We start from the raw sequence: 26,324 nt of genomic DNA, 5'->3' as shown, positions 1-26,324 counted from the left end.
TCCCTGTTTCCTTTATGTAACTCCTCGTGGTCCTGCAGAGTGGTGCTAGCAGCAGAGAACTGAGAAAAGAGACTACTTTCCTGATCTAAGTAGGTTTTTGCTGTTTTACCTGAGAGACCTTCTTTTTCTTACTTTGAACAAGTTTAAACTGCTTTATTACGTTACAGTTGGTCGAAAGTTTGTTTGTTAAATTTAACTGTTGAGGCTGCCCACTAAAGTGCGCTAGCCTGTGTAATTGATTTATTACTGTTTCCTGCATTTCTGTGTACTTTTTAACTCAAAAAACAAAAAAAACCCCCAAAAAATATCCTTGTTTTCCCGCCTTTTCTCGACTAGTTTAGACCAGTATACAGGCTTTGCTGTATTCTGGACTATGGTGTAGTTCCTGTGTTGTCCATTGCCTTACTTGGATAGAAGGAAGTTTCTTTGCTCACCAGTGGGAGTGGGGAGCCTTGAGCAGCCTATCTGTCCCTGAAGGAGTGACCTCAGCACAAGAGCTTGTAGTAATTGGTCGTTTTGGACCATTTCCAGCTCTTTTGAAGTTCCCTGTTTAAAATCTGCCTCTGAGCGTTTTTTCTGGCTATACTACACAGAAACAGCTCCTTGAGGTCTTGCAGAGTGGTGCTAGCAGCAGAGAACTGAGAAAAGTGACTACTTTCCTGATCTAAGTATTTATTTGCTGTTTTACCTGAGAGACCTTCTTTTTCTTACTTTGAACAAGTTTAAGCTGCTTTATTACCTGTTTTTTGTATTGTACATTATCTGCACTTAAGTTACAGTTGGTCGAAAGTTTGTTTGTTAAATTTAACTGTTGAGGCTGCCCACTAAAGTGCGTTAGCCTGTGTAATTGATTTATTACTGTTTCCTGCATTTCTGTGTACTTTTCAACTCAAAAAACAAAAAAAACCAAAAAAAATATCCTTGTTTTCCCGACTTTTCTCGACTAGTTTAGACCAGTATACAGGCTTTGCTGTATTCTGGACTGTGGTGTAGTTCCTGTGTTGTCCATTGCCTTACTTGGATAGATGGAAGTTTCTTTGCTCACCAGTGGGAGTGGGGAGCTTTGAGCAGCCTATCTGTCCCTGAAGGAGTGACCTCAGCACAAGAGCTTGTAGTAATTGGTCATTTTGGACCATTTCCAGCTCTTTTGAAGTTCCCTGTTTAAAATCTGCCTCTGAGCGTTTTTTCTGGCTATACTACACAGAAACAGCTCCTTGTGGTCTTGCAGAGTGGTGCTAGCAGCAGAGAACTGAGAAAAGTGACTACTTTCCTGATCTAAGTATTTTTTTGCTGTTTTACCTGAGAGACCTTCTTTTTCTTACTTTGAACAAGTTTAAACTGCTTTATTACCTGTTTTTTGCATTGTACATTATCTGCACTTAAGTTACAGTTGGTTGAAAGTTTGTTTGTTAAATTTAACTGTTGAGGCTGCCCACTAAAGTGTGCTAGCCTGTGTAATTGATTTATTACTGTTTCCTGCATTTCTGTGTACTTTTTAACTCAAAAAACAAAAAAAAAAAATCCTTGTTTTCCCACCTTTTCTCAAATAGTTTAGACCAGTATACAGGCTTTGCTGTATTCTGGACTGTGGTGTAGTTCCTGTGTTGTCCATTGTCTTACTTGGATAGAAGGAAGTTTCTTTGCTCACCAGTGGGAGTGGGGAGCCTTGAGCAGCCTATCTGTCCCTGAAGGAGTGATCTCAGCACAAGAGCTTGTAGTAATTGGTCGTTTTGGACCATTTCCAGCTCTTTTAAAGTTCCCTGTTTAAAATCCGCGTTTGCGTGGTTTTGCGCGATTGTGCGCATAGCACAATGCCAGTTAAACAGGCTTAAACTATTCCTGGCTCCGCCAAGTCTGTGCTTCAGTTTTTCCCTTAAGAAAGCTCTACTTTCAACAAAATCAGTCTATTCGCTATATTATAAGCCTAGCACTTGCTCCTAAAACCTTTCTTTCAAGTGAAGCACCCTTAAACTAACGTAAGCACTACATCTACCTACAACCCATGTTAATACCCACTTCCCTTCAAAGTCCTCTCTGACCCAGTTTCACATCACTCCCTTATACTATTCTGGCATGTCGAGTGGTATATTACTGACGTCCTCTCCAGTTCAGCTGGTTAATCTGGGAATCCTGAGACAATGTTACAATTGTCTCATGTACACAGACAACCCTCTCCTCCTCCCAACAAACACAAACACATATGAGAGATGCAATTATATAGCCAAACTGGAGGCTGAACTTTCTCAACACAGGACTAGTAAGATCAGACATGAGGAGAAGGTAACCACACACACAACAAACCCAGTCTCACATAAACCAACCACAACTGCAAACCAAACACATAAAAACACAAAGACATACTCGGAGGCTCTAATAAAAAACTTACCAAAGCAACAGAGGCTCCCAAAACAGACACCTAAGAAAACACCACCTCATAACACTGCACATGCAACACATAGTACACAAAGTCAGTGTGCCAAACAATCACAGCCCTTAAGGCGAAACACCATGCCTGATACACTAGTAATAGGTGACTCTATAGTCAGACACACTAACGTTCCACTTACCAGGCTGAACAAAGAGAGGGTAATGGTGAGCTGCCTGTCAGGTGCTAGGATCCGCCACATAACACAAGCACTCAGGTCACTCCAAAGCAAGTACAAATATGACTCCGTCATTGTCCATGCCATCGTGAATGACCTGAGACGTACCTCCCTGGACTACATGAAAAGAGACATAGAGGAGCTCTCAGATTATGTAGCCCAGGCCGGTATGACCCTGTCCCTGAGCAGCATCTTGCCCTCACCAAGAATGATGCCACAATACAAAGACAAGATGATCAGCTTTAATAATTGGCTCAATTACTGGTGTCATTCTAGGGGGATCCAATGTCTGTCTGCTTGGGATGACATGCTGGACAAGCCATGCTGCTATGCAAGGGATGGCTTGCACCTGTCACCACTGGGCTTCTGGATATTGGCTAAGGCTCTTGCCATCCCCATAGTTCCTTTTTTAGGCAAGGCTCAAAAGACAAACCCACCACCTTAGAAAACAAAAAAGGAAAAAAACTAAGGGTAATGCTGCTCAATGCCAGAAGTCTAAATCTCAAGATGCAGGCTCTCGAAGCACTCCTCAGTATGGAGAGCATCGATGCCTGTGCAGTAACTGAAACCTGGTTCAAGGCTCCTGAGAGCACCCCAGCCCTACCAGGTTTTACCTTGTTTCATGCATTTCGGCCCCAAAACTTGGGCTGAAGCACAAAAGGAGGGGGAGTGTCCATATTCATTAAAGACACCCACACCTCCAGGTTAGTGGCAACGCATGAAGCATCGGAGACCATCCATGTGCAACTAACCATAGGCAAAACTGCTGTACAACTTGTAGCATGCTACAGACCACCCTCTCAATCTCAGGAACTCCATTCAGCCTTCCTGAAGACACTGGAGAATATGAATGTCTCACCAAATACCATCATATTGGGAGACTTCAACTACCCAAACATAGACTGGGTGCATTATTCAAGCCCCAGCACCCTAGCCCAAAGGTTCCTGGAATTCATCAACTCAAATGCGATGGAACAACTAGTCACCTCCCCCACAAGGGGAAATAATATACTTGACCTGGTCATCACAAACATGGGGACAAAATGCTCAACACCAGAAGTATACCCCTCACTATTGAGATCAGACCACAAACTAATAACCCTAGATATTCATATCCCACCTCCACCCCCAGCACAAAAGACCACAGTGAGAAACTTCTCAAAAGCTGACTTTACACTCCTTAGGACTGAAATGGTATCCTTCACACCCCCTGGGCCAGTGGAAACCACATCCCACACTGCTGAATCCTTCACAAATGCTTTCTACTGACATCTCCAAGAATGCATGGATCATGCAATCCCAAATAAAACCAAGACCCTTTCCACCAAAGGCAGGCATCCTATCTGGTGGACCCCAGCCATAAACAAACTTTATAACAAGAGAAGGAAGCTACTGCAAGACAGAGCAAAATCCCATAAAGGGAAGGCATCTCTGGTCAGCACTAGCAAAAAACTACGTTCGCTCATAAAGTCATCAAAGGCCAACTTTGAGAGAAAAATCGCTAAGGACACTAAAGATAACCACAAGGCCTTCTTCAGTTATGTTAGAAACCTGGGCGGAAACCCTCAGATATGTTCAGAGTTAGTCCATAATGGCAAGAAATACACTGAACCCTCAGATATTGCCAACATACTGGCAGACAGGTTAAGTGCAAATTACTCCCCTCCCTCTCCCCCAAAAGATGAAATATGTATCCCAGCTGAATGCAACCTTCCTGACATCTCAGATGTCCAGGTGAGAGATGCTCTCAGCAAAGCTAGAAATACAGCATCTATGGGACCAGATGGTGTCCCGGGTTGCGTGCTACGTGGACTCCTAGAGGAGCTAAACCCGCACCTAAGAATGCTGTTTAATCTTAGCCTTACTACAGGATATGTCCCTGAACACTGGCGTACAGCAACAGTGGTCCCACTCCACAAAGGAGGCACCTCTACATACCCTGGAAACTACCGCCCCATAAGCTTGACCAGCCTGGTCTGCAAAGCTATGGAAAGGATCATTATGGAACTCATAAACAAAGACATCGGGGACCTACAGACAATTGACCCTACCCAGTTCGGCTTTGTAAAAGGCAGATCCTGCCTTTTAAACCTGGTGGACTTTTTTGAAACAGTCACTAGATCCATCGATGAAGGCAAAGCAGTTCATACAGCCTACCTGGACCTGGCAAAAGCCTTCGACACAATACCCCACTCAGCATCAAAGACAAGCTCAACAGCTTAAATGTAAACCCGTATGTCACAAGATGGGTTGCAAACTGGTTAAAGGACAGAACCCACAAAGTCAGAATAGCTGGAGCTATGTCAGATTCTAAGCCAGTCACAAGTGGAGTCCCACAGGGCTCTGTCTTGGGACCCCTCTTGTTCGGCATTTATTTCTCAGATGTGCAGGCAAACATAGGGGGGTTGTGGCTGACAAAGTTCGCAGATGACTGCAAACTAGGCACCATAGTCGATACACCAGCTGACACATGCATCCTTCAGAAGGGCCTTACAGAAACAGACGACTGGTGCCAGAGTCATGGCCTTAAACTAAATGCCAAAAAATGTATAGTCATCCCCTTTGGGAACAACAAAGTACCCACAAATTACCACATAGGTGGTAATCCATTAAGTACGGAAAAAGTAATCAGAGACCTGGGGACCCAAGTTGGCAGTGACCTCTCATTTGACACCCACGTCGCCAAAGTGGTTAGAAAGACCTTCTACCTTGCCCACCTTATCATGAAGGGATTCACATCCAGATCAAAGGATGTCATTGTACCCCTATATTCCTCCCTTATCAGGCCTATGATTGAGTACAATGCCCCATTTGGTATGTACCTCACCCGTCACCTGCAGCAGCTGGAGAGACCCCAAAAGTACCTTACCAAGAGGATCAAGGGTCTCCAACACATGTCATATGCTGCCAGACTAAAGAAGATCCAGCTCTATTCAGTAGCATACCGCCTGCTCAGAGGTGATCTGTGCCTGACGTACAAGGCCATGTCCAATCCGGAATTAATGGACATGCTCCACCTCAAAAAATCCAAATCCATCAGAGCCATGAGAGCTAAAGATCTAAACCTCAGCACAAATATGAATAGGACATGCTGGAGGGACAGATTCATAACACAGAGGCTTCTCACACACTGGAACAGGATCCCAGTCCATGTTAGGCAGAGCCCCTCACTGACTCTCTTCAAGAGAAATCTTGACAAGTGGATGGGTGATCGTAGGTTTACCCCGGGGGTCATCTCTGTGTCATTACTAGACAGAGGCACAGTAAACTAAATTTAATTTGTACACTTTTGTATCATTACATGGGGTGGTGAAAGCCACATACACTATGGCTAGGCTTATAAATGCCCTAGGGAAGATAACCTAGTACTATACTATGAAACTATGAAACTAGGTCATGACTGAAAAGGGGTCTTGTGCTCCTGCTCACTTCACTGCAAAATAAATAAATGAATAAAATAAATCTTATGTAAATATGTCACTAGCTAGCTAGATGGATAGATAAATATAAACTCCGTATATGTGCGTTGGAACAGTAACTCATGCCTAAAAATGAAAACATTGTATCATGGGTGGAAACACAGTCTGTGCACAGTGGCCTCTACCCTATTACTGCACCACAGTAACAGTGACACAGAGCATTGTTAGTCGAGAGTATTGCTGCCTACACTTTCTCTGTAGTGTGCTGGTACTATTATTTAAACTAATTAGTTAATGTCTGTATGTTTTCTGCTTGGTGTGCAGTGGCATATTGTTTCTTTTCCACACTGTATATCTGCCTCTCAATACTGAGATCACCTTTTCCTTGTATTTTCTTTGCACTGGACCTGTGCAAAGAGTACCATGTCTCTGAATCTCACCCATGGTTCAGATAAAACAAAAGAAATTAGAAACACAGCCATAGCAATGGTGGGATGAAAGGGGAAGCCACCCTGGGTACAGTGCTCTTAGGGGGCACAGTTGGCACGTTAGTGTAAATACTGACTGGCACCTGATCTGTCCCCACCTGTAACAGTAAAAGGCATTTAAGCAGCCATGATCCCTGAATGTGAATGTGGCTGCTTAAATGATGAGGCAATTCTGTGTGCTTGCAATAGTGCATACAAGCAAAGGCATTAGTTTTTTTTTTGTTTTAATCTTCAGCTTGATTTGGGAATTGTTTCCTTTTGGTGCTCTGGTAGTTTGGTGTGTGTTTGAGGGAGCAAATAGGGGACTGACCAGGACACCTGACAACCTAGCTTTAAATCTGAGAAGGTGTAGTGTGTTATGAAAAAAAATCTGAGTACTGAGGAATACATTTTTGAAGAGAGGCTGCCTAGGAATAACTGTTTTGACTTGACATTGCAGTGCTGTATGCTAGTAGACAACACAAAGAATATGTCTTTTAACAAATGGTTGATGGACACATAAACAGTTTTCTCACAAAGGAGGGGGGAAGAAATATAGTAAAACATTAAAACTGCACTGAGACGTTTACTAGACATCCAAAAACAGAATCCAAACAGAGACAGAGAGACAGAGAAAAGGAATGACCTTTCTGTGATATTAGAGAAATGGGTGGATTATACAAATTGGACACTTCTTGAGTACAGTATCGATTGTGTTTCTTTCCTCAAAGTGGTGCTTTACATAAGCTACCTTTTCAAGTTCTGTGTTATCACAAATGCTTACATATTTTATTTATTTTCATTGTATTTATTTCAGAGGCATTACACCTTGCAAATATTATTGTCAAACATGGATACTTCTACCCTCTGCAAGAACCAAAGAACCTTATTCTCAAGGCAGATAGCAGCTTGTACAGATTTCAGGTATGGAACATAATGCAGATGTAGAAAGCAACTTTCTTGGATTCCTTCCTGAATTGTGAATTGAGTGTAATATTTATTTTTAATGTTATCGATAATCACTTAGCCACTTTCTGGAGCTATACTGTTCATTGATGTTATTTTGTTGATCTTAACTTATTATTTTGTATTTCACAGTCTGTTTAATGCAGTCTGAATTTTTAAATTGCAGGTAATAGTCTGTTATTTTGCTAAATGTGGCTGTGTAATGCACTGCATATAGAAACTATCCTGTGAATAGTATTGTGATATGTAGGGCAAGAGTGTGGCTGTTATGCTGTTCAGTAGGGATATTCTAAAAAGTATGACTGGCAAATACGAGGCAGTTGGCACCATCACTTGCTGGCTGGAAATTTATTTCATTCATCTCATGGATAGCTAATGCATCTAAGTTTAGGACTTGTTTAAATTTAGAGGTCATCTGGTTAGCTTTTGTGTGAGTCTTCTAATGTACTTGAACAATATCCATTCTGTTTATTCTCTGCATTATGCTAAAAGGAGAGACCCAGTGCATGGAGGACCCATTTCAGTGTATTTCTTTCATGGAGCAGAGCTCCTTTGTGTGGAATTACATAATCTAGTAAGAAACTATGGCATTGCATTGAGCTGCCCATTGTTAGCCAGTACAGGTTGCAGAGTACCTGTATATTATCAGGTCATTCCTGTATGTAAGAAAGCAATATTTGAAACACATTTACAGTCCAAACATAAAACAGAGGATACATTTAGTATGCTGCACAATCAAAGGAAGAATAATAATAAACGTATTGGTAGCTATTAGTAGAAGGCAAGACATCTGGAAAATTGGAAAATACAGTTCTTTACCTATGCATTACACCTGTACTGCACAGCCTGCACTGTATCCCAGTGTATTACTGTGTCATCTGTACAAATCTTGGTTTTAATGCATTTGTCCCTTCATGTCGGTCCCTCTTACCTGAAGGAGCTTGTTTTGCCATATTGCTCTCTTGAGCTCTGCTGTCTGCTTCACAGGTATGCTTTGTGGTTCCTTGGGTATTGATGGATACATCCAACATTTGGACTCTTGCCTTTTCAGACTCCTGACCTCTAAAACTTACTTTTGCATTGGTTAGGACAGCACTTAGAACAGGCTTTTGGGGTGATGAAGTTTCCATTTTATGTTATTGTCTCAGGTTTCTGACTTCCAATGTGGTATGGTTGACTGGCTGGTGTACCATTCTCCTGATCATTTTATGCATTTGACTTTGTACTCAGTTATTTTAATTAACTGCAGATGTTTTTTGTGTTTCACTATTGCAGCCATCACATTTGGGTTATCTGCCTGCAGGTAGCCCTCAGTCAGCCTGAATACCAGAGTCTTTGGATTTCTGCGTTGGATGCTGTCGCTTCTTCCATGATGTCAGGTCATCAGGTGTATAAAACATGCAGCCGATGCCGTTACATCAGTTTTTCTTGCCGTGTGGTGCCTGAAGCAGAAGCAGTTCGCAAGGGCTGGTTGGCCATCTCCTGAAATTTTCATTTTTGAGGTTCAGACCTGAAGTCTTAGATAAGTACCCCATTGGGGATCGTTTTTCTTGCTCTAATCAATGACTGTAAAAGTTAACAATTGTCTTGCCTGTGGAAAGCAAATACCTCATAGAGATTTTCATTCTTACTGCATCCCTTGTTTAGGCCCAGACCACGATATTCCTTGCTGTCAGTTTTGTGCCTTGTTCAATGCCCAAACTATTTGTCGTTGGGCTATTTTTGTAGCCAAATACTTTCTTACTCGATCTCCGTACTCCGAATTGGCTTCATTAAGCCATCTGACTACTGATCTTCTGTAAAAACATAAGGATAAAGACAGAGACAAACCGCATAGGTCCAAAACTGCTGACAACGCTTCCGTTAAGCTAGTCACCAGTCCGCCGGTGAGGCACTTTCGCAGCCCTCATAACTACTACCTCAGATTTGCAGGCCTCTACTGAGACCCATTTGGAGTCCGGTATGCTGCAAGATGCTTCTTCGACTATGGAACCTGTGGATGTCTCTACCGTGGATGGGTCCGGAGCCGCTGTGCAGGCACCGGCTTCTGAGGGTGTATTCAGGCCCATACCTCCCAAGTGTACCAAATTACTCGGTTTGTACCTGATTTTGGGGTCCAAATAATAGGGTGCCATGATTCCCGAGTGGCACCCCTTAATTTACAATTTCCCTGCACTTTTATTTAAAATTTTATTTTATTTCCTAGATTTTGAGCTGATGTCATCACGTGTGTAATGACGTCAGCTCCGTAAAACAGAAACAGCCTGTCGGAATTGAGCTGAAGGACTCAACGTGCAACGTGCGTGCATTTACAACTGCAGTTAAATCCTTAGCAGGAATATGCTACTGCCTACAGCTGCCATTATGCAAGAAGGAAGGTGGAAGAATGGACGAAGCAGAGCTTCCATTTCATATACTGCAGCAGAGGTATGCAAGGCCGAGGCTGGATATGCTGCTGCAGGAGTCGAAGAGCTGCCATTTTTTCTGTGGATGAAGCAGAGGTAGGAAGGATATGTGTGTGTGTGTGTGTGTGTGTGTGTGTGTGTGTGTGTGTGTGTGTGTGTGTGTGTGTGTCTGTGTGTGTTATGCTGCTGCAGGAAGAGCTCCAATTTTTTTTTTTCATGTGGATGAAGCAGAGCTTGGATATGCTGATACAGGAAGAGCTGCTGCCTGCTGTTTATTTTCTGTGGACAAAGCAGAGGTAGGTTTTGTGTGCGTGTGTGTGAGTGTGTGTGTGTGTGTGTGTGTGTGTGTGTGTGTGTGTGTGTGTGTGTGTGTGTGTGTGTGTGTGTGTGTGTGTGTGTGTCACTTGACATTTGTAAATTCTCAAAGCTTCACACATCAGAAAATATCATGAGAAAAGAAATCACTGTTTTGCTTATAAATATGCCTAGCAGCAAAATTTGTTTTTTGCAAGCTTGCTTTCTAGCTAGATGGATCTGTATTACAAATTCAGAATTAAATAAATGTATACTTACTGTCTTATTCAAATGCATATTTTTTTTCAGAAAGGGGGTGCATGCTTTGATATTGTGATCTGAATGTTACCTGAATCCTCACAGAGGATGTATTTGTGAATATTCCTATTCGTTCAGAATGGTAACTTTGCAAAGCATACTGCAGTTCATAATTCCAGTCCTGCACAATACTGATAATTCCATTATAGCAGCAGTCACATTCTGTGATTTATGAGGTGGTTTAGTGTACTGAATTTCAGGACATCATATCGGCCAAGTTATATGGTAGATTTCATAATAGTGCAGAAAAACAAGTGAAGCTAACCTAAATAAGAATAGAGACTTTACTGACCATGTGCCTGTGCCAATGACTGCACCATATGGCTTTTCTCAACTGTTTTAATTAGAATAAATGCTGTTACCTCCTGCTCCAACAGCTTGGCTTTCCACAGGCCATTAACCAAAAAGACATAACAGAAGGAAAATCTGAATAATTATTAAATGATTGATAAATGTATGCCTATACAAAGGCACATGACCCTAGAATTTGATATTACATGGTCAGGCTATAAATGAATAATACCATTTAAAGTTGCAACTGGTAAGAGTGATGATTGAGTTGGGTTAGTGTCCTGTCCAAGACTGATGAGTTGCCTAATGCCTATTGGTTTGGCAGAATATTTGTTTATTTGTTAACAAATAAACTGGTCCATGTTGGACACTGTTAATTAAATGCAACATATATACATGGACAATGCAGGCTACCTGATCAACTAGCATCCTGTTGGGACTTGAGAGGAAACTGAATTACCTAGAGTAACCTATGTAGACACAAGAAGATGTGCACAGTTCCACACAGGCAGTGACTGGAAGTCATGATTGAGCCCTGGGCTATAGAGCTGTCTAGTAGGGGTTTTATCACTTAACTATCCTGCTACCTCACATGCTGCTGCTAATAGAGATCTCACCCTCATGTGACCCTGAACAGGATAAAGGTATTAGAATAATGTATAAATTAAATAATGATCTTTTAGTCCACTGTTATCCCTTCCCAGGATCTGGGACTTATTAAAGGCTCTTGAAAAGAAACCTAAATAACTTTAAAACTCAAAAACAGACTAAATAAAAAATTGAAGGGACTATATCAATTCATCTGACACAAGGTCAACATTAAGTATTTAGTAGTCAAGCATTTATTTGTCCAGATTTTTCAAGCCACATTTATACAGATGCTTGATTTCCCTATGCAGAGTTTGAAAAGTATGGGTACATGGCTTCTCTGAATTATAGCTGTATCTCAGGTAGGAGTGGGTACCTAATGTAACACATACGTCTTAGACTATTATACTAGATGTGGCCAATGTTCTTGGTAATTCCAGATTTTACTACATGTTAAGAAATTTACTGAGTAAAATAATTCTGTGGGGCCATAAAGGCAACATAATAGCTCTTAGGACCCCCGTTGCTTCAAAGATGTTTGAATATTCTCATCTGGAGATTGCACGACTATGTGACAGAATTAGCATTTGGAATATGGTAATGCCAGGAGAGATGAGATTTATAATTAAAAATCGCTAGTGAGAATGCAGTTAAAAGAGAAGCTGGACCTTGCAAGACCACAAAAGTTGCTGATAATACCCACATTCCCAAAGACCACAAATAAAGTGGTAAGGACTAGATAACATTTATGAAAAATATAGCCTGTACTAACTGACTGGTCCCTTGGGTGATTTTAAGGATTAGTAGATAAAACCAAAATGAAGATTTATTGTGTAGGCAACTCTGTTAAACTTGACTGGAACTTTTAGTAATGTAATTCCAGAATATTGGTGTTTAGGAAAATCTAAGGTAGGTGATGTCCCCTCCAAGCTCTTATAGCTCTTACAAAAGTCTACAAAGTAAAGTAAAAATGGTGGTAGGTCATTTTTGTGGATAGAAGAAGAATTTACACCATCTGAATGCATCACACAGATAACTGAACATGGAATGACGGTATTTATGACATTCAAGAGGTATAGACAACTCCTAACAGCAATATGTCTGAATAAGAACATGCTAATGAATTGTTTAATTTAATTTACATTTTAAATTGTTTAAATGTAGTTAAAACTAAGAAACTGAGCCTTTGAGAGATTAGAGTTAGGGAAAGTTTTAGATATGAATGGTTGCCATGAATCATTTATGTGAGTTTTCATTTTGTGATGTTCACCTTAGCACCTCTCTTTTTGTTGAAAATACCTAACATGATAGGTTAGTGGTAATCAACCCCCAGATTGTGCTGAATGGATATGGATAGTAATTGGAGGCATACCTCTCAACTGTCCAGATTTTTGCAGAATGCCCATATTTTACTCTCATATTTTTGGTCTGTTCCTCATAAAACTTTGTGTTTTCTGACAAAGCTGTGGGATGATCTGAGGACTGAAGTCACTAAATAATGGCATACATTTGGTTTTAGACATCAAATCCTTCAGAAAATGTATGTTAAAACAAACCCTGCCACTCAAGCAACTTTAAAATATGTCCGTATTTTTGGGCCTTTTGTCCCCCCTCCCCCATTTTGTCAGGCTTTGTCCGGATTTCTTGCACTAAGAAGTTGAGAGGTATGATTGGAGGATTTAATGCAAGTAATGATGACATAAGTAGACTTTTATGATGGAAATGTTCTGAATTGGGCAGTTTTGTCATTATTGGTTCATGCATTTTGTTTCATTGCCTACAGGAAAAATGTTCAAACAATAAATTTAAAATGTGCTCTAAAGTCTAACAAGTTTGCTGTATTATACAAGAAATATAATTTAATAAAGTCAGGAAGGTGTATCAAAGAACACATGTATGTTTCTTGTTTTGTGTGCAAGGGGCCTATGATTTGAAAACAGCCCAAAGGTAATCTTTATCCACCACTGGCCACTGTGACTGTGGACAGATGCATTTTCTTTGGATGTGGTGTGGATTTCAATGCTGTTTAAAGGAATGAGAGAAGTTTTAATGCTAAGTCTGTTTTCATTGTGAGACTATAAAATGTAAAAATAAAATCAAAATAATCATTGTAGAAGTAAAGCAGTAAGCACATTAGTGTTTATGGTAAATGAGGCGAAATAGCCAGGTAATGGGACATTGGAATGGCTAAATGGGGTCTCTGGTGGTGTGCTGGTGTCATATTTTGGTTGTCTGTTCTTCAGTTTGAGTTTGAAAGTTGGTGTCCCACAATTCCATTGGAGTGGGTGGGGTTACATAATTATGTATGCAAATTGTATGTTAATCAGCATACAGATTTGTACCTGTTTTTCATGGGCCTTGCCCAGATTTTTGATGTTTCTAGGGTGAGAGGTATGTTCAGGCCTACAGACATTCATATTAAACCGATGCCATCGTTTCCATCCAGAAGTTCCGAATTCCTCAGGCCAAAAACTCGAGCTACACCTAGAAAACCAATGACCAAACCGCAGACTCAGGCCCATATGCCTCAAAAACAAATGCTTAGAATGGCTGAAGACCTTATTACCTTAATTAGAGGAAGCCAGCCTTCCCCCTCTAAGAGACCTAGAACTGATTTTCTTTCTGATTCTTCTAATCAGGAATCTGATATTTCTGCTCCTTCTGATTACCAGGATTTGCCCTTATCTACTTATGAGGATTCCATTCCCTCTGCTTCCCCTCCAGAAGATTTTTCTTTCTGTGAAACCTTGCATACTCTTAGGGAGCATTTCCGCTAGGAAAGCCAGGATTATTCTGAGTCCAAAACGAGACTTAGGGAATTCTTACTCCTGCCTCAACACAGGCCTTTAGCTATCCCTCCTGTTCTGGACATTGTAGATGATGCTTTCTTGGAATCTAGCCTTATCCCAGACACTTTACCTCCAGCTCCCAGAAAACCTGACAGGTACTACAGAGTACCTGATTCTCACAAGTTCCTCTTCAAAAATCCTTCTGCGGATCCAGAAACCATTTCCCAAGGACCAAAAGGCATTAAGGCTACTGCTGCCAAAAATCCTACCCCTTCTGATAGAGATTCTAGAGCCTTAGACAGATGGGGTAAGAAGGTATACACTTCTGCTACTTTGGCCATTATGGCTTTAAATTGCCAGTTTCATATATTAAAGTATCAGCAGCATATTATGGGACTACTTAAACAGAAAATTATGTTGATTCCTGACTGTGCTGAACACAAAGACTTGCAAGATTTAATACATTCTGCAGAACAAGTTGGTAAACATACTTTGTAATGTAGTTTTGATGCTTTAGAAGCATCTTGCAGGGCTGCTGTCACTGGGTCTGTACTTGGAAGGCATGCTTGGCTTAAGGAACAAAACTTGCCAGATCATGTTAAAGCTAAATTACTGGATGCTTCCTTAAACCAAGACTGCCTTTTTGGCAACAAAGCAGAAGAAGCCCTCAAAAGGATGGAGGAAAAAGCTAAATCTATACAAACTGTTAAAGATTTCCTACAAGTACAGCCTCCCATGTTTAAGTAGGCATTGGCCTTCAAAGAACTGGTCCTTTCCAGTCCCTTCCAGGCCTTCTCAGTCCAAACCCAGGAACAGCAGACCACCAAGGCTACAGTCTCAGGCTACGCACAGATCTAAGCAGTGGGGGGCTCCCACTTCCAAAGCAGGGAGTAGTAAGCCACCCCCCCTACAGAAAAATGGCACAATGACTTAACCTTAACCCTTCCAAGCCCTGCTCAACTACTTGCTCCCATAGGAGGAAAGCTCGCCCTGCATGCAAAAAAATGAGAACTCATTACCCAGGACAAATGGGTTTTGAACACAGTTTCCCAAGGATTCAGATTCCACTTCCACGCACTACAAACCCCAAATGGTTGGCCAGACCTACCCCCAAATCAATGGGCAGAGGCCCAACAGCAGGTTCTCTCTCTTCTCAGTATCAGGGCTATTCAACCTGTCCCAGCAGAACAAAGGGGACAAGGTTTATATTCAATACATTTTCTGGTACCCAGAAAAGACAACTCCTGGCATCCTATCCTGGACTTCTCTATTCTCAACAACTTTCTGGTGGTTCCAAAATTCAAAATGATAACTCTTTAACAGCTTCTTCCTATGCTAGCCAAGGATGCCTAGCTGGCAACCCTAGACTTAAAGGAAGCTTACCTGCACATCCCAATAAGAGGATCATGCAGACAATACCTACATTTCAGGGCAGGCTCCATGCACTTTCAGTTCTTTGCACTTCCCTTTGGCTTATCTACTGTGCCCAAGGTGTTCACAAAGTGTCTAGCTCCAGCCATTGCATTTTGCAGGCAGAGAAATATTCAAATTTACCCATACTTGGACGATTGTCTGATTCAGGCAGAAAGTCAGGACTTGCTATTACAACACCTGACATTCGTAAATAAACTTCTAACCTTACTGGGATACACCATCAATGAAAAGAAATCTCACCAAGTACCCTGCCAACAGATTGTATTCCTGGGAGCAAGCTTGAACACAACTTCCCAGATGGCATTCCTCACTCTGGAGAAACAAGTTTATTTGACAACCTACTTCAAACTATTGGCCACAAAACCCCAGCTATCTGCAAGGAAAATACTGCAAGCTCTGAGGTTCATGGATTCTTGCATTCTACTAATTCCATATGCAAGACTGCATATGAGGAAACTCCAATGGTATCTAAAAAGCCTATGGTGTCAACATTCTCAGGACCTGGAAACAATGATTCCTATCATTCCTTGTATAAGGACAGAGTTCCTTTGTTGGGCAGAGGCCTGCTACCACAACAAGGTACTCCCTTTCCCTCTATCCCCTGCCACCCAAACCCTAACAACAGATGCATCAGACTATGCATGAGAGGCACACATGGCAGGGCAGTGCATTCAGGCAAATGGGACCCAAGACAGATGCACCTGCATATCAATCAAAAAGAAATGTTAGCTGTACAGAGTGCTCTGACAGCCTTCAAAGACCGTACTCTTCCAAGACAACTAGTGGTAAAGACAGACAACACCACAGTTATGTGGTACATAAACAAGCAGGGGGGAACCCACTCTACCCTCTCTGCAGACTAGCCAAGGCTCTGTGGAACACAGCCTTGAGCTACCAAGTACACCTACAAACACAATTCCTGCCAGGCAAACTAAATTCATGGCAGATGACTTAAGCAGAAATCTCATGGACCCACACAAATGGAAACTAGAACCCAAAATATTGAACCTCTTGAGGAACAAATGGGGGACGCCAGAGGTAGACCTGTTTGCCTCCCCTCAGAACTACCAATTGAACAAATTCTGCACAAGAACTCCCCACAGTCAAGCTTGGAAAGTGGATGCCCTGTCTTACCTGGGAAAGCCTCTCGGTTTATGCCTTTCCCCCTCTGCCTCTCCTCTCGAAGGTTCTACTAAAGATCAAACAGGACAAGCCAAGGACAATACTGATTGCACCAGACTGGCCATGCCAGCACTGGTACCCGCTCTTGCTCAGTATGACACTGCTACAACCATGGCACCTGCCTCAGACCCCTTCCCCGCTGTCCCAGCAGGCAGGCCAGATTCTTCACCCTCAGCTTCAAACCCTGAACCTTGCAGCCTGGCTACTTCCTTGAGCTCTCCTCTAGCATCCCTCAGTAAGCAGGTGCTGGATGCTGGAGCCTTCCTGTGTCCTGGCAGAGTGCTCTTCAAACTATCTGGTGATATACAGAGCTAAGTATATTTTTCTGGCACTTCAGAGTTGTGTACTGTTAATTGTTGCTTGACTAATTTTATATCATTGCTGGCTAACTTCAGAGTTATGCACTGTTATTTTTGCTTCACTGTATAGTTTTTCAGATCTCTGCTGAAGGTGTTGTTTTTCCCCTACCCACACTCCCTATTCCTGTCTTGTTGTTTAAATTTGGAGGCTTTTGTAGTTGCCCACCCCCACTGTAGATTTGATCTGGGACACTCCCCCCAGTCCCATCTCTTTACCTCATTCTACCTAATAGACTCCTTCTGCACTTGTTTTTAGTCATTTTTAATTTAATTGCATTTTTTAAACTGTTTGGTCAAACATTGCTACATACTCAAGTGTGCTAGCTTGCATTGCATTTGAATTGTTTTTGCTGCTGTTTTAGCTACTTTTCTGTATAAAAAAAATCGAAGCCTATTTCCTACCTTTTCTGTAACTAGTGTAGTCCAGATTCAGATTTGCTGTATCCAGGACTGTATGCAAGCTTCTGAGCCCCCCAAGCTTTCTGTGTTGGAGGGAAGCATTCTAGCTATTAGTGGGAGTGGTAAGCACTAGGTAACCTATCTACCACATAAGGAGTGGTTCTGGCCCAGAAATTGTAGTTATTGGCCATTTGGGCAGTTTTTCCATCTCTCTCAAACTTCTGATTTAAAAGCCCGCATTTGCACTTGTTTCCCCCCTTTCCTGTAACTAGTTTAGTCCAGATACAGATTCTTAGTTTTAGCACTTGAATTTGCTTATTCGTGATCAGCACTTGTTCAGAACTTGTAAGCACTAAATAAGCTACTAATTACTACAGCACTCAAGCTTCCTCATTACCTAGAGGAAAACAGTTTTGGTACTTACTTTCCTCTCTTGCTTACAGAAAAATAGCTCTTGTACTCACTTTCCTCACTTATCTAGAGGAAATATTTTTTTATTCAGGCATGTCTAAGGGTCAGCTCCCAGTGTTCTCTCCTGTCTATCTGATGAATCTGGGCATCTTGGGGCAATGTAGAAATTGCCTCATGTACACAGACAACCCTCTCCTCCTACCACCCAGCACTACAACCTGTGAGAGATGGAATTATCTAGCCAAACTGGAGGTAACGTTCTCTCCAACCAAGACTGAACTTGACAGTCAAGAGGAGAAGGTAAACACTTGCACCACACCACACTCATCACATAGTCTCACTAAATCTACACCACCAAAATCCACATATAGAAAAACAAAAACATTCACAGAGGCTCTCAATAATAATCTGCTCAAGCAACAGAGACCCAAAGCAGAAATGCAAACAACCTCCACCCCCCCAACACAACCCAAATGATACATAGCCCGCAGACTCAGTGTGCCACTCAACCACAGCCAATAAGGTAAAACAACGTACCCAATACACTAGTCATAGGTGAATGATGTCCCACTCACCAGGCTAAACAAGGAGAAGGCTACTGTCAGTTGCCTGTCGGGTGCCAGGATCTGCCACATAACCCATGCACTCAGGTCACTCCACAACAAGTACAAATATGACTCTGTCATTGTTCATGTTGGTGTGAACGACCTGAGACGTACCTCCCTGGACTACATGAAAAGAGACATAGAAGAGCTCTCCGATCTTGTAGCCCAGGCAGGTATGACCCTAGCCCTGAGTAACATTCTGCCATCACCCAGAATGATACTGCAGTACAAGGACAAAATGATTGACTTCAACAATTGGCTAAGCTTCTGGTGTCATTCTAAAGGGATCCAGTATTTGTCAGCCTGGGATGACATGGTCAACAGACCACGATGCTTTGCCAGAGATGGCCTGTACCTGTCACCCCTGGGATTCCGGATACTGGCTAAGGTTCTTGCCGCCCCTATAGTGCCTTTTTTAGGCAAGGTTCAAATGACAAATTCACCACCATAACAGGAACAGGCAAGCAAAAACTGAGGGTGATGCTACTCAATGCTAGAAGTCTAAATCTCAAAATACACTCACTTGAGGCACTCCTTAAAATGGAGAACATCGATATCTGTGCAGTGACTGAGACCTGGTTCAAGGCTCCAGAGACCACCCCTGCACTACCAGGCTATAACTCATACCACACTTTTTGGCCATGTAACCTGGACTGGAACACTAAAGGCAGAGGTGTGTCCATATTCATTAAGGATATCCACACCTCCAGGCTAGTTGCTCAGCATAATGCATTCAAGGTTATCCAAGTGCAATTAACTCTGGAAAAAACTGCAATCCAAATTGTAGTTTGCTACAGATCCCCCACCATGCCCCAGGATTCCCACTTCTCTTTTCTTGATGTACTGGAAAACATTAGGGTTCAACCAAACACCCTAATAATGAGCGATTTCAACTACCCCAACATTAACTGGGAAATCTACTCATGTACCAACTCCTTCGCTGAACGCTTTCTGGAATTCATAAACTCCAATGCCCTGGATCAACTTATCCACACCTCCACCAGGGGCAACAATATCCTAGATCTAGTCATTACCAACATGAGTGACCGGTGTTCCACACCTGAAATCAATGCCTCATTGGTCCGATCTGACCATAAGCTAATCACCCTAGATATCCACATCCTGCCCCCACCCCCCATTAAGGAAACCGCGGTAAAACAATTCTCCAAAGCCAACTTCGTGCTTCTTAAGACAGAAGTGGTGAACTTCATGACACCCATGCAGATGGGCAATACAGTTACGACTACTGAATTCTGCACAATTGCACTTTATAAGCACTTACACGAGTGCATGGATCGTGCTGTCCCAAACAGAACCAAGACGCTATCCTCCAAAAAAAAGAAGCCAATCTGGTGGTCCCCTGCCATAAACCAACTGTACAACAGAAGAAATAAACTGTTGCAAAAGAGAGTAAAATCTCATAAGTGGAGGAGCTCCCTGGTCAGCCTCAGTAAGAAGCTGTGATTCCCTGATAAAATCCTCCAAAGCTAGTTACGAAAACAAAATCACCACTGATTCTAAAGACAACCACAAAGCATTCTATAGCTATGTCAAGAATCTCAATGGCAACACTCTGATCTGCTCTGAGTTACAGCACAATGGCACTAAATATACAGACCCAACTGATATTGCCAACATCCTGGCAGATAGATTCAGTGCTAACTTTACACCCCTCTCACCTCCTAAAGGGCCCATCTCTATACCAGAACAATGCAAAGTTCCTGTAATCACGGCTGCACAGGTAAAAAACACACTATCCAAAGCCAAGAACACAGCATCCATGGGACCAGACAACATCCCAGACTGCGTTCTACATGAACTACAGAACGAACTGGCACCCCACCTAAGTACCATGTTCAATCATATCCTCACCTCAGGCTTTGTGCCCACTGAATGCCACACAGTGACAGTTATCCCACTCCACAAGGGGGAGCCACCACTACCCCCGGGAACTACCACCCCATTAGCCTGATGAGCCTAGTTTGCAAGGCCATGGAATGTATCATCATGGAACTTATAAACAAAGATATTGGTAATCTCCAAACTCTGGACCCCACCCAGTTCGGGTTTGCAAAAGGCAAATCATGTCTCCTAAACCTGATAGACTTCTTTGACGCAGTCACCAAAGCCATAGACGTGGGTAAGGTGGTTCACACAGCCTATCCAGATCTTGCCAAGGCTTTCAACACCATCCCCCGATCTGGAATTATAGATAAACTCACTAAACTAGGTATAAATCCCTATGTCACAAGATGGGTTGCCAACTGGCTCACTGACAGAACCCACACTGTGAAAGTAGCAGACTCCAAATCCGACTTCAGACCAGTGACAAGTGGAGTACCACAGGGTTCAGTCCTGGATCCTCTCCTGTTTGGTATCTATTTCTCTGAAGTACAGGCTAATGCAGAAGGTCTTTGGCTAATGAAGTTCACAGATGACTGCAAACTAGGAGCCATAATCGAAACTCCTAACGATGTGGACATCCTACAAAAAGGCCTCACTGAGACAGATGCCTGGTGTCAATGCCATGGCCTCAAGCTCAATGCCAAAAAGTGCATTGTCATCCTCCTTGGTAAAAACTCTGTACCCATGAACTACAACATAGGTGGTAGTATACTTAACACCGAAAGTGTGATAAGAGACCTTGGGACACAGGTGGACAGTAGTCTCTCCTTTGATAATCACATCGCCACAGTAGTCAGGAAATCCTTCTATGTGGCACACCTCATCACAAAAGGTTTCTCATCCAGAAAAAAAGAGGTCATTGTTCCCCTCTACTCATCACTCATTAAACCCATTATAGAGTACAGCGCCACTTTTGGTATGTACCTCACAAGACATCTACAACAACTGGAAAGGCCGCAGAAATACCTCACAAATTACTGCCCTCAAATAAATGCCCTACGCAGACCATCTCAAAAAACTCCAGCTTTACTCCGTCACATATCGCCTACTCAGAGGTGATCTCTGCCTAACATACAAAGCTATGTCAAACCCAGAGCTGATGGACATGCTCCACTTAAAGAAATCCCAATCCCTCTGAGCTACACGCTCTAGGGACCTAAACCTTGTCACCACAATAAACAGAACATGCCAGAGGGATAGATTCCTGTCCCAGAGACTTCCCATACTCTGGAATAAACTACCTATCTATATCAAACAAAGCTCCTCATTAGCACTCTTCAAGAAAAATCTAGATGATTGGATGGGAAATAGGAAATTCACCCCGGGGAATCACTTCTGTGGCTCTGCTCGACAGTGGCACAGGAAAATAATTTTCTTGGGTGGCAAAAGCCAGAGTACATTTTTGGCTGGACTTGTATAGGCTCTAGGGCCTATAGCCTAGTACTTACCTATGAACCTATGAACCTATGGAGGCAAGGAGGCCTAGTACTAGAAAATCCTATGCTGAAAAGTGGAAAATATACTGTTTCTGGAGCTAGGCTCAGGGGATGAGCACAACGGTGCCCAGCTTAACTCATATTCTAGAGTACTTAACAGAAATGCTCCACATGGGCCTATCCTTCTTGCCAATTAAAATTCATGCCTCTGCCATTTCAGCACATTATAATACTGAGCCACCCCTCTTCTCTCACCCCTTGCTAAAACAATTCCTTAGAGGCACCAACAATTTAAGAACCCCCCAGGAGACCTCCCACTCCAGCCTGGGACCTTAACTTTGTATTGGAAAAGCTCACTCTTCCCCCCTTTGAGCCAGCTGCAACAGCAGAGTTGAAATTCTTATTTGGAAAACAGCCTTCCTTGTAGCCTTCACTTCAGCAAGAAGGGTGTCTGAATTACAGGCCCTCATGGCAGTGGAACCCTTCATTATCTTCCATGTGGACAGGTTTTCCCTCAGGACTAATCCTTCCTTTATGTCCAAGGTGGTGTCTAGTGTGGACCTAAATCAGTCCATTCATTTGCCTACTTTAGTTCCCCAATCCACAAAACAAAGGGGAACGAATACTGCACTCCCTGAATGTGCACAGACAACTTAGATTCTATTTGGACAGGACTAAGCCTCGCAGAAAATCTGAACAGCTGCTAGTTGGCTTTGCTGCAGGGGCAGAGGGGAAGGCCATTTCAAAGCAAACCATTTCCAAATGGATAGCCCATTGCATTAATTTCTGCTACAAGCACTATGAAAACCTACCCCACAGGGGATAAGATCACGTTCCACCAGGGCTGCATCTACCTCTACGGCATTTTTCAGAGGAGTCCCTACCAGGGACATCCTAGAAGCTGCTACCTGGAGCTCTGTACATACCTTCACCAAGCATTACCACATGCTTATCTTTTCTAAATCCAGAGCTGGATTTGCCACTGCAGTCTTGCATGGCTTAATAGCTGGCCCTAAAGATCTTTAACTTCCTCCTCCCTTCCTTAGCTTTGGGAATCAACCCAAATGTGATGACTGCAACAGTGAAACATGAAGAACACAGTACAGTTGTGTACACTTACCATAAGTGTAGATGTTTGAGTGTATTCACTGTTGCAGTCCTGGTTACCCTCCCTCCAGCCCCCTGACTTCTTTTGGCTCTACCTTTCCTTCTTGTTTGGTATATTTATTTTTTCTTGTGTATTTGCTTTTGATGGGGGTGTACCATACCATATAATTGCTTCCTATTGTGGGGGCACCTGACATCTGGGGCAAGAAAAACTGATGTAATGGCGTCGGCTGCATGTTTTATACCCCTGATGACCTGACATCATGGAAGTAGCAACAGCATCCGACGCAGAAATCTGAAGACTCTGGTATTCAGGCCGGCTGAGGGCTACCAGCAGGCAGATGGCTGAGGGCTACCTGCAAGCAGATAACCCAAATGTGATGACTGCAACAGTGAATACACTCAAACATCTACATTTATGGTATGTGTACACAACTGTACTTTTTGGTTTTGCTTGCTAATTTGTCAATTTTATCGTGTTCTAAGTTTTGTTGTCATATTTATTGTTTTGCATATTATGTTTTAATTGCACATGGTCCTTTGGTTAAAAGCAGCTAAATAAAGGTGAGGGTAAACAATAAGTAGAGCTACAGTTGCATAGGATCCAGTGGCAGAGGAAATTATTAACACATTATGTGATTTGCGAGGTTAAACGATATCTTGATACCACAGAGGTAAGAACCCACTTCAATGTTGAACCAGGGAGAAGAGTTATGCAAGTGAACTCAGTGTAATAAATAATATACAGGAAATGGTGACTAGTGACTTCAGAGCAAAGGGAGCTGCAGGAAGCAGATGAATGGATGGAGATAGCTGAAATGGGGCAGGGCCCTGTTGCTGCATTTCAATGACTGCACATCTGTGATCAAACAACAACAGATTCAGTCGAGTTCATCTACAGACTGCCTCAGCAGCCAGTCATTCTAGCCACTTTGCTGAAAATTAATACAGCAGGTGTTCATGTGCATCAACAATACCAGCATTAGGTGAAATAGTGTTTGGGACAAAGGACTCCATGAGGCAGTAATGTAGCCAGTAGTTGTATCCCTTCTCCAGTGTCATTGCATTTTTCTGCTTATCCAGGCCTCCCTATATTTTGACAGGTCACTTTTTTTATACATTGTCATGCTCTTTAGCTATTTTCCCCATACTTTCAACATACTCTAACTGACCAAGACAAACTTTAATAACTGTGTAGGAATACCTTAATTAAGCCTCTAGGCCCACCAAAGCCATGACATTCTAAATGCTTAGAGGTACATTTTGGAGCTTTTTCTCAATCTTTTCATTCAGTGATGACACAAACAAAAGTCACTAGTAAGGAAAGAAATCTGGTCTTAATGTTTTTCTTTCAAGGAAGAAATAAGTTGTGTCCAAAAGTAAGTTGCACTTCCCAAGAAATTTAGAAGACAAATGTATGTGAGGATACATACTATAACTCGTATTTGTAAAGAGTGCCTGCCTCTACACTTCATGAAAAAGTTAGTCACTTTTTATGTAACACTTTAGTGTTAGATTGGGATAAAATGTAAGAATATATTGCAAATGGCTTGTAGTTTAAGTTTTTTTCTGTCATATATATACATGGACATGGAATGCTTCCTCACTTCTACCCTCAGAAGACAGACAACTTCTGTGTTGTACACTTACGATTTTAGACGGGAATGAAAATAAAAGAACAAATGACCACAGTAATATAGTTCAGTGTGTTTCTGCCAGACACACACACATTTTTTTATATACGCACACACACACACACACACAAACACACACACACACACACACACACACATATATATATATATATATATATATATATATATATATATATATATATATATACACATACATACATACATACACACACACACACACACACACACACACACACACACATATATATATATATATGTGGGTTCCATACACTAGATTGAACTTTCACAAATTCAAAATAGTGCATGGAATGCTCACTGCAGCGAAAGTGCACTTAATCGAAAGTGCACTTATGCGAAGTTCAGTACAACAAACGGGTGTTGTACTGAACTTCCGTGCAGTCGTCACGGACCTTAGGGTTAGGGCACGGGTCATAGTAAGCAGGCTATCTGACATGGCATAGTGGTAAATCACTTTGGGTATGGTGTGCAGGGTCCTGGGTTTGAGCCTTGCAGAGGCTGTTTATTTGGGGGTGGGAGGATGGCCTAATGGTTAAGGTGTTTGCCTTACAAACACAAGGTGCAGGGTTTGAGTCTCACAAGGACTAATTGGCTAGGCTTACAATGGTTCGCAAGGGCACTCAGCCTAGTACTAATCTATGAACCTATGAACCTATGACTCGTGCCCTAACCTTAAGGTCCGTGAAGACTGCAGCGCAGTGAAGGACATAGCAATGTCCTCCACTATGGTGCAATAGTCACGAACCTTAAGGTTAGGGCATGGGTTAGGGAAAGGGGATAGCTTTACTAACTATCCCCTTACCCTAACCTGTGCCCTAACCGTAAGGTCCGGGATTATCACACCATAGTGGAAGACATAGCTTGTTTTTTATTTCCTCCACTGTGCTGCGGTGTTTTCGGTGAAGTGCACTTACGCAAAAGTTCACTTTCGTTATAGTGAACTTTTGCAGACGTGAGGCTTCCTATTACAAGTTCGAAGTAGTGAACTTTCGTTCTTGTAATAGGAATCCGTATATATATATATATATATATATGTATATATATATATATATATATATATATATAAATATATATATATATATATATATATATATATATACACACACACACACACACACACACACACACACACACACACACACACACACACATATATATATATATATATATATATATATATATATATATATATAGGTCTATGGTTCGAGAAACATCGAGACCCATTAAAGCAAAAGTGCACTACTAGAAAAAACAAACAAAAAACTACTTTAAACAGTATTTCGTGGGCAAGCCCCTGCACCCCCATGGGCGTGCTCCCCACACCCCCCTACTTAAATATATTAACTTCGAGATCACACTACAATGGGGAAAAGGATATGTTTCCTTATCCCTACTGTAATGTGATTCAGAGAACCGGCTTTAGCGAAAGTACAATTTTGATTTAGCGCACTTTCACTTAAATGGGTTCGATCTTCTGGTTGTCGAGAAAGTGTGTTTTCAACAATCAGAAGTAGACCCATATATATATATATATATATATATATATATATATATATATATATATTTATATATATATGCATATATACACAGTTTTCCTTCTTAGTCACTTCTGTACACATCTGATGTTTGAATGTGAGGAAAGTGAAAGAATAATGACCATAGTAATGTATTCC

General features: G+C 42.0%; 1 protein-coding gene across 1 annotated transcript in view; it reads left to right on the top strand.

Moving 5' to 3' along the window:
• RGS9 (regulator of G protein signaling 9) overlaps positions 1-26,324 on the top strand; it is a 1,872,571-nt gene that overhangs the window by 743,358 nt on the left and 1,102,889 nt on the right. The window contains exon 4 of the mRNA XM_044085112.1: positions 7,307-7,413. Coding sequence (XP_043941047.1) covers positions 7,307-7,413 — 107 coding nt within the window. The remainder of the gene's footprint in view (positions 1-7,306; positions 7,414-26,324) is intronic.

Source organism: Protopterus annectens, chromosome 10.part0, assembly GCF_019279795.1.
Source record: "Protopterus annectens isolate FY-2018-M chromosome 10.part0, PAN1.0, whole genome shotgun sequence".
NCBI classification, from domain to species: Eukaryota; Metazoa; Chordata; order Ceratodontiformes; family Protopteridae; genus Protopterus; species Protopterus annectens.
Note: the sequence above shows the minus strand (reverse complement) of the source record. Positions and strands in the feature narration are given on the sequence as shown.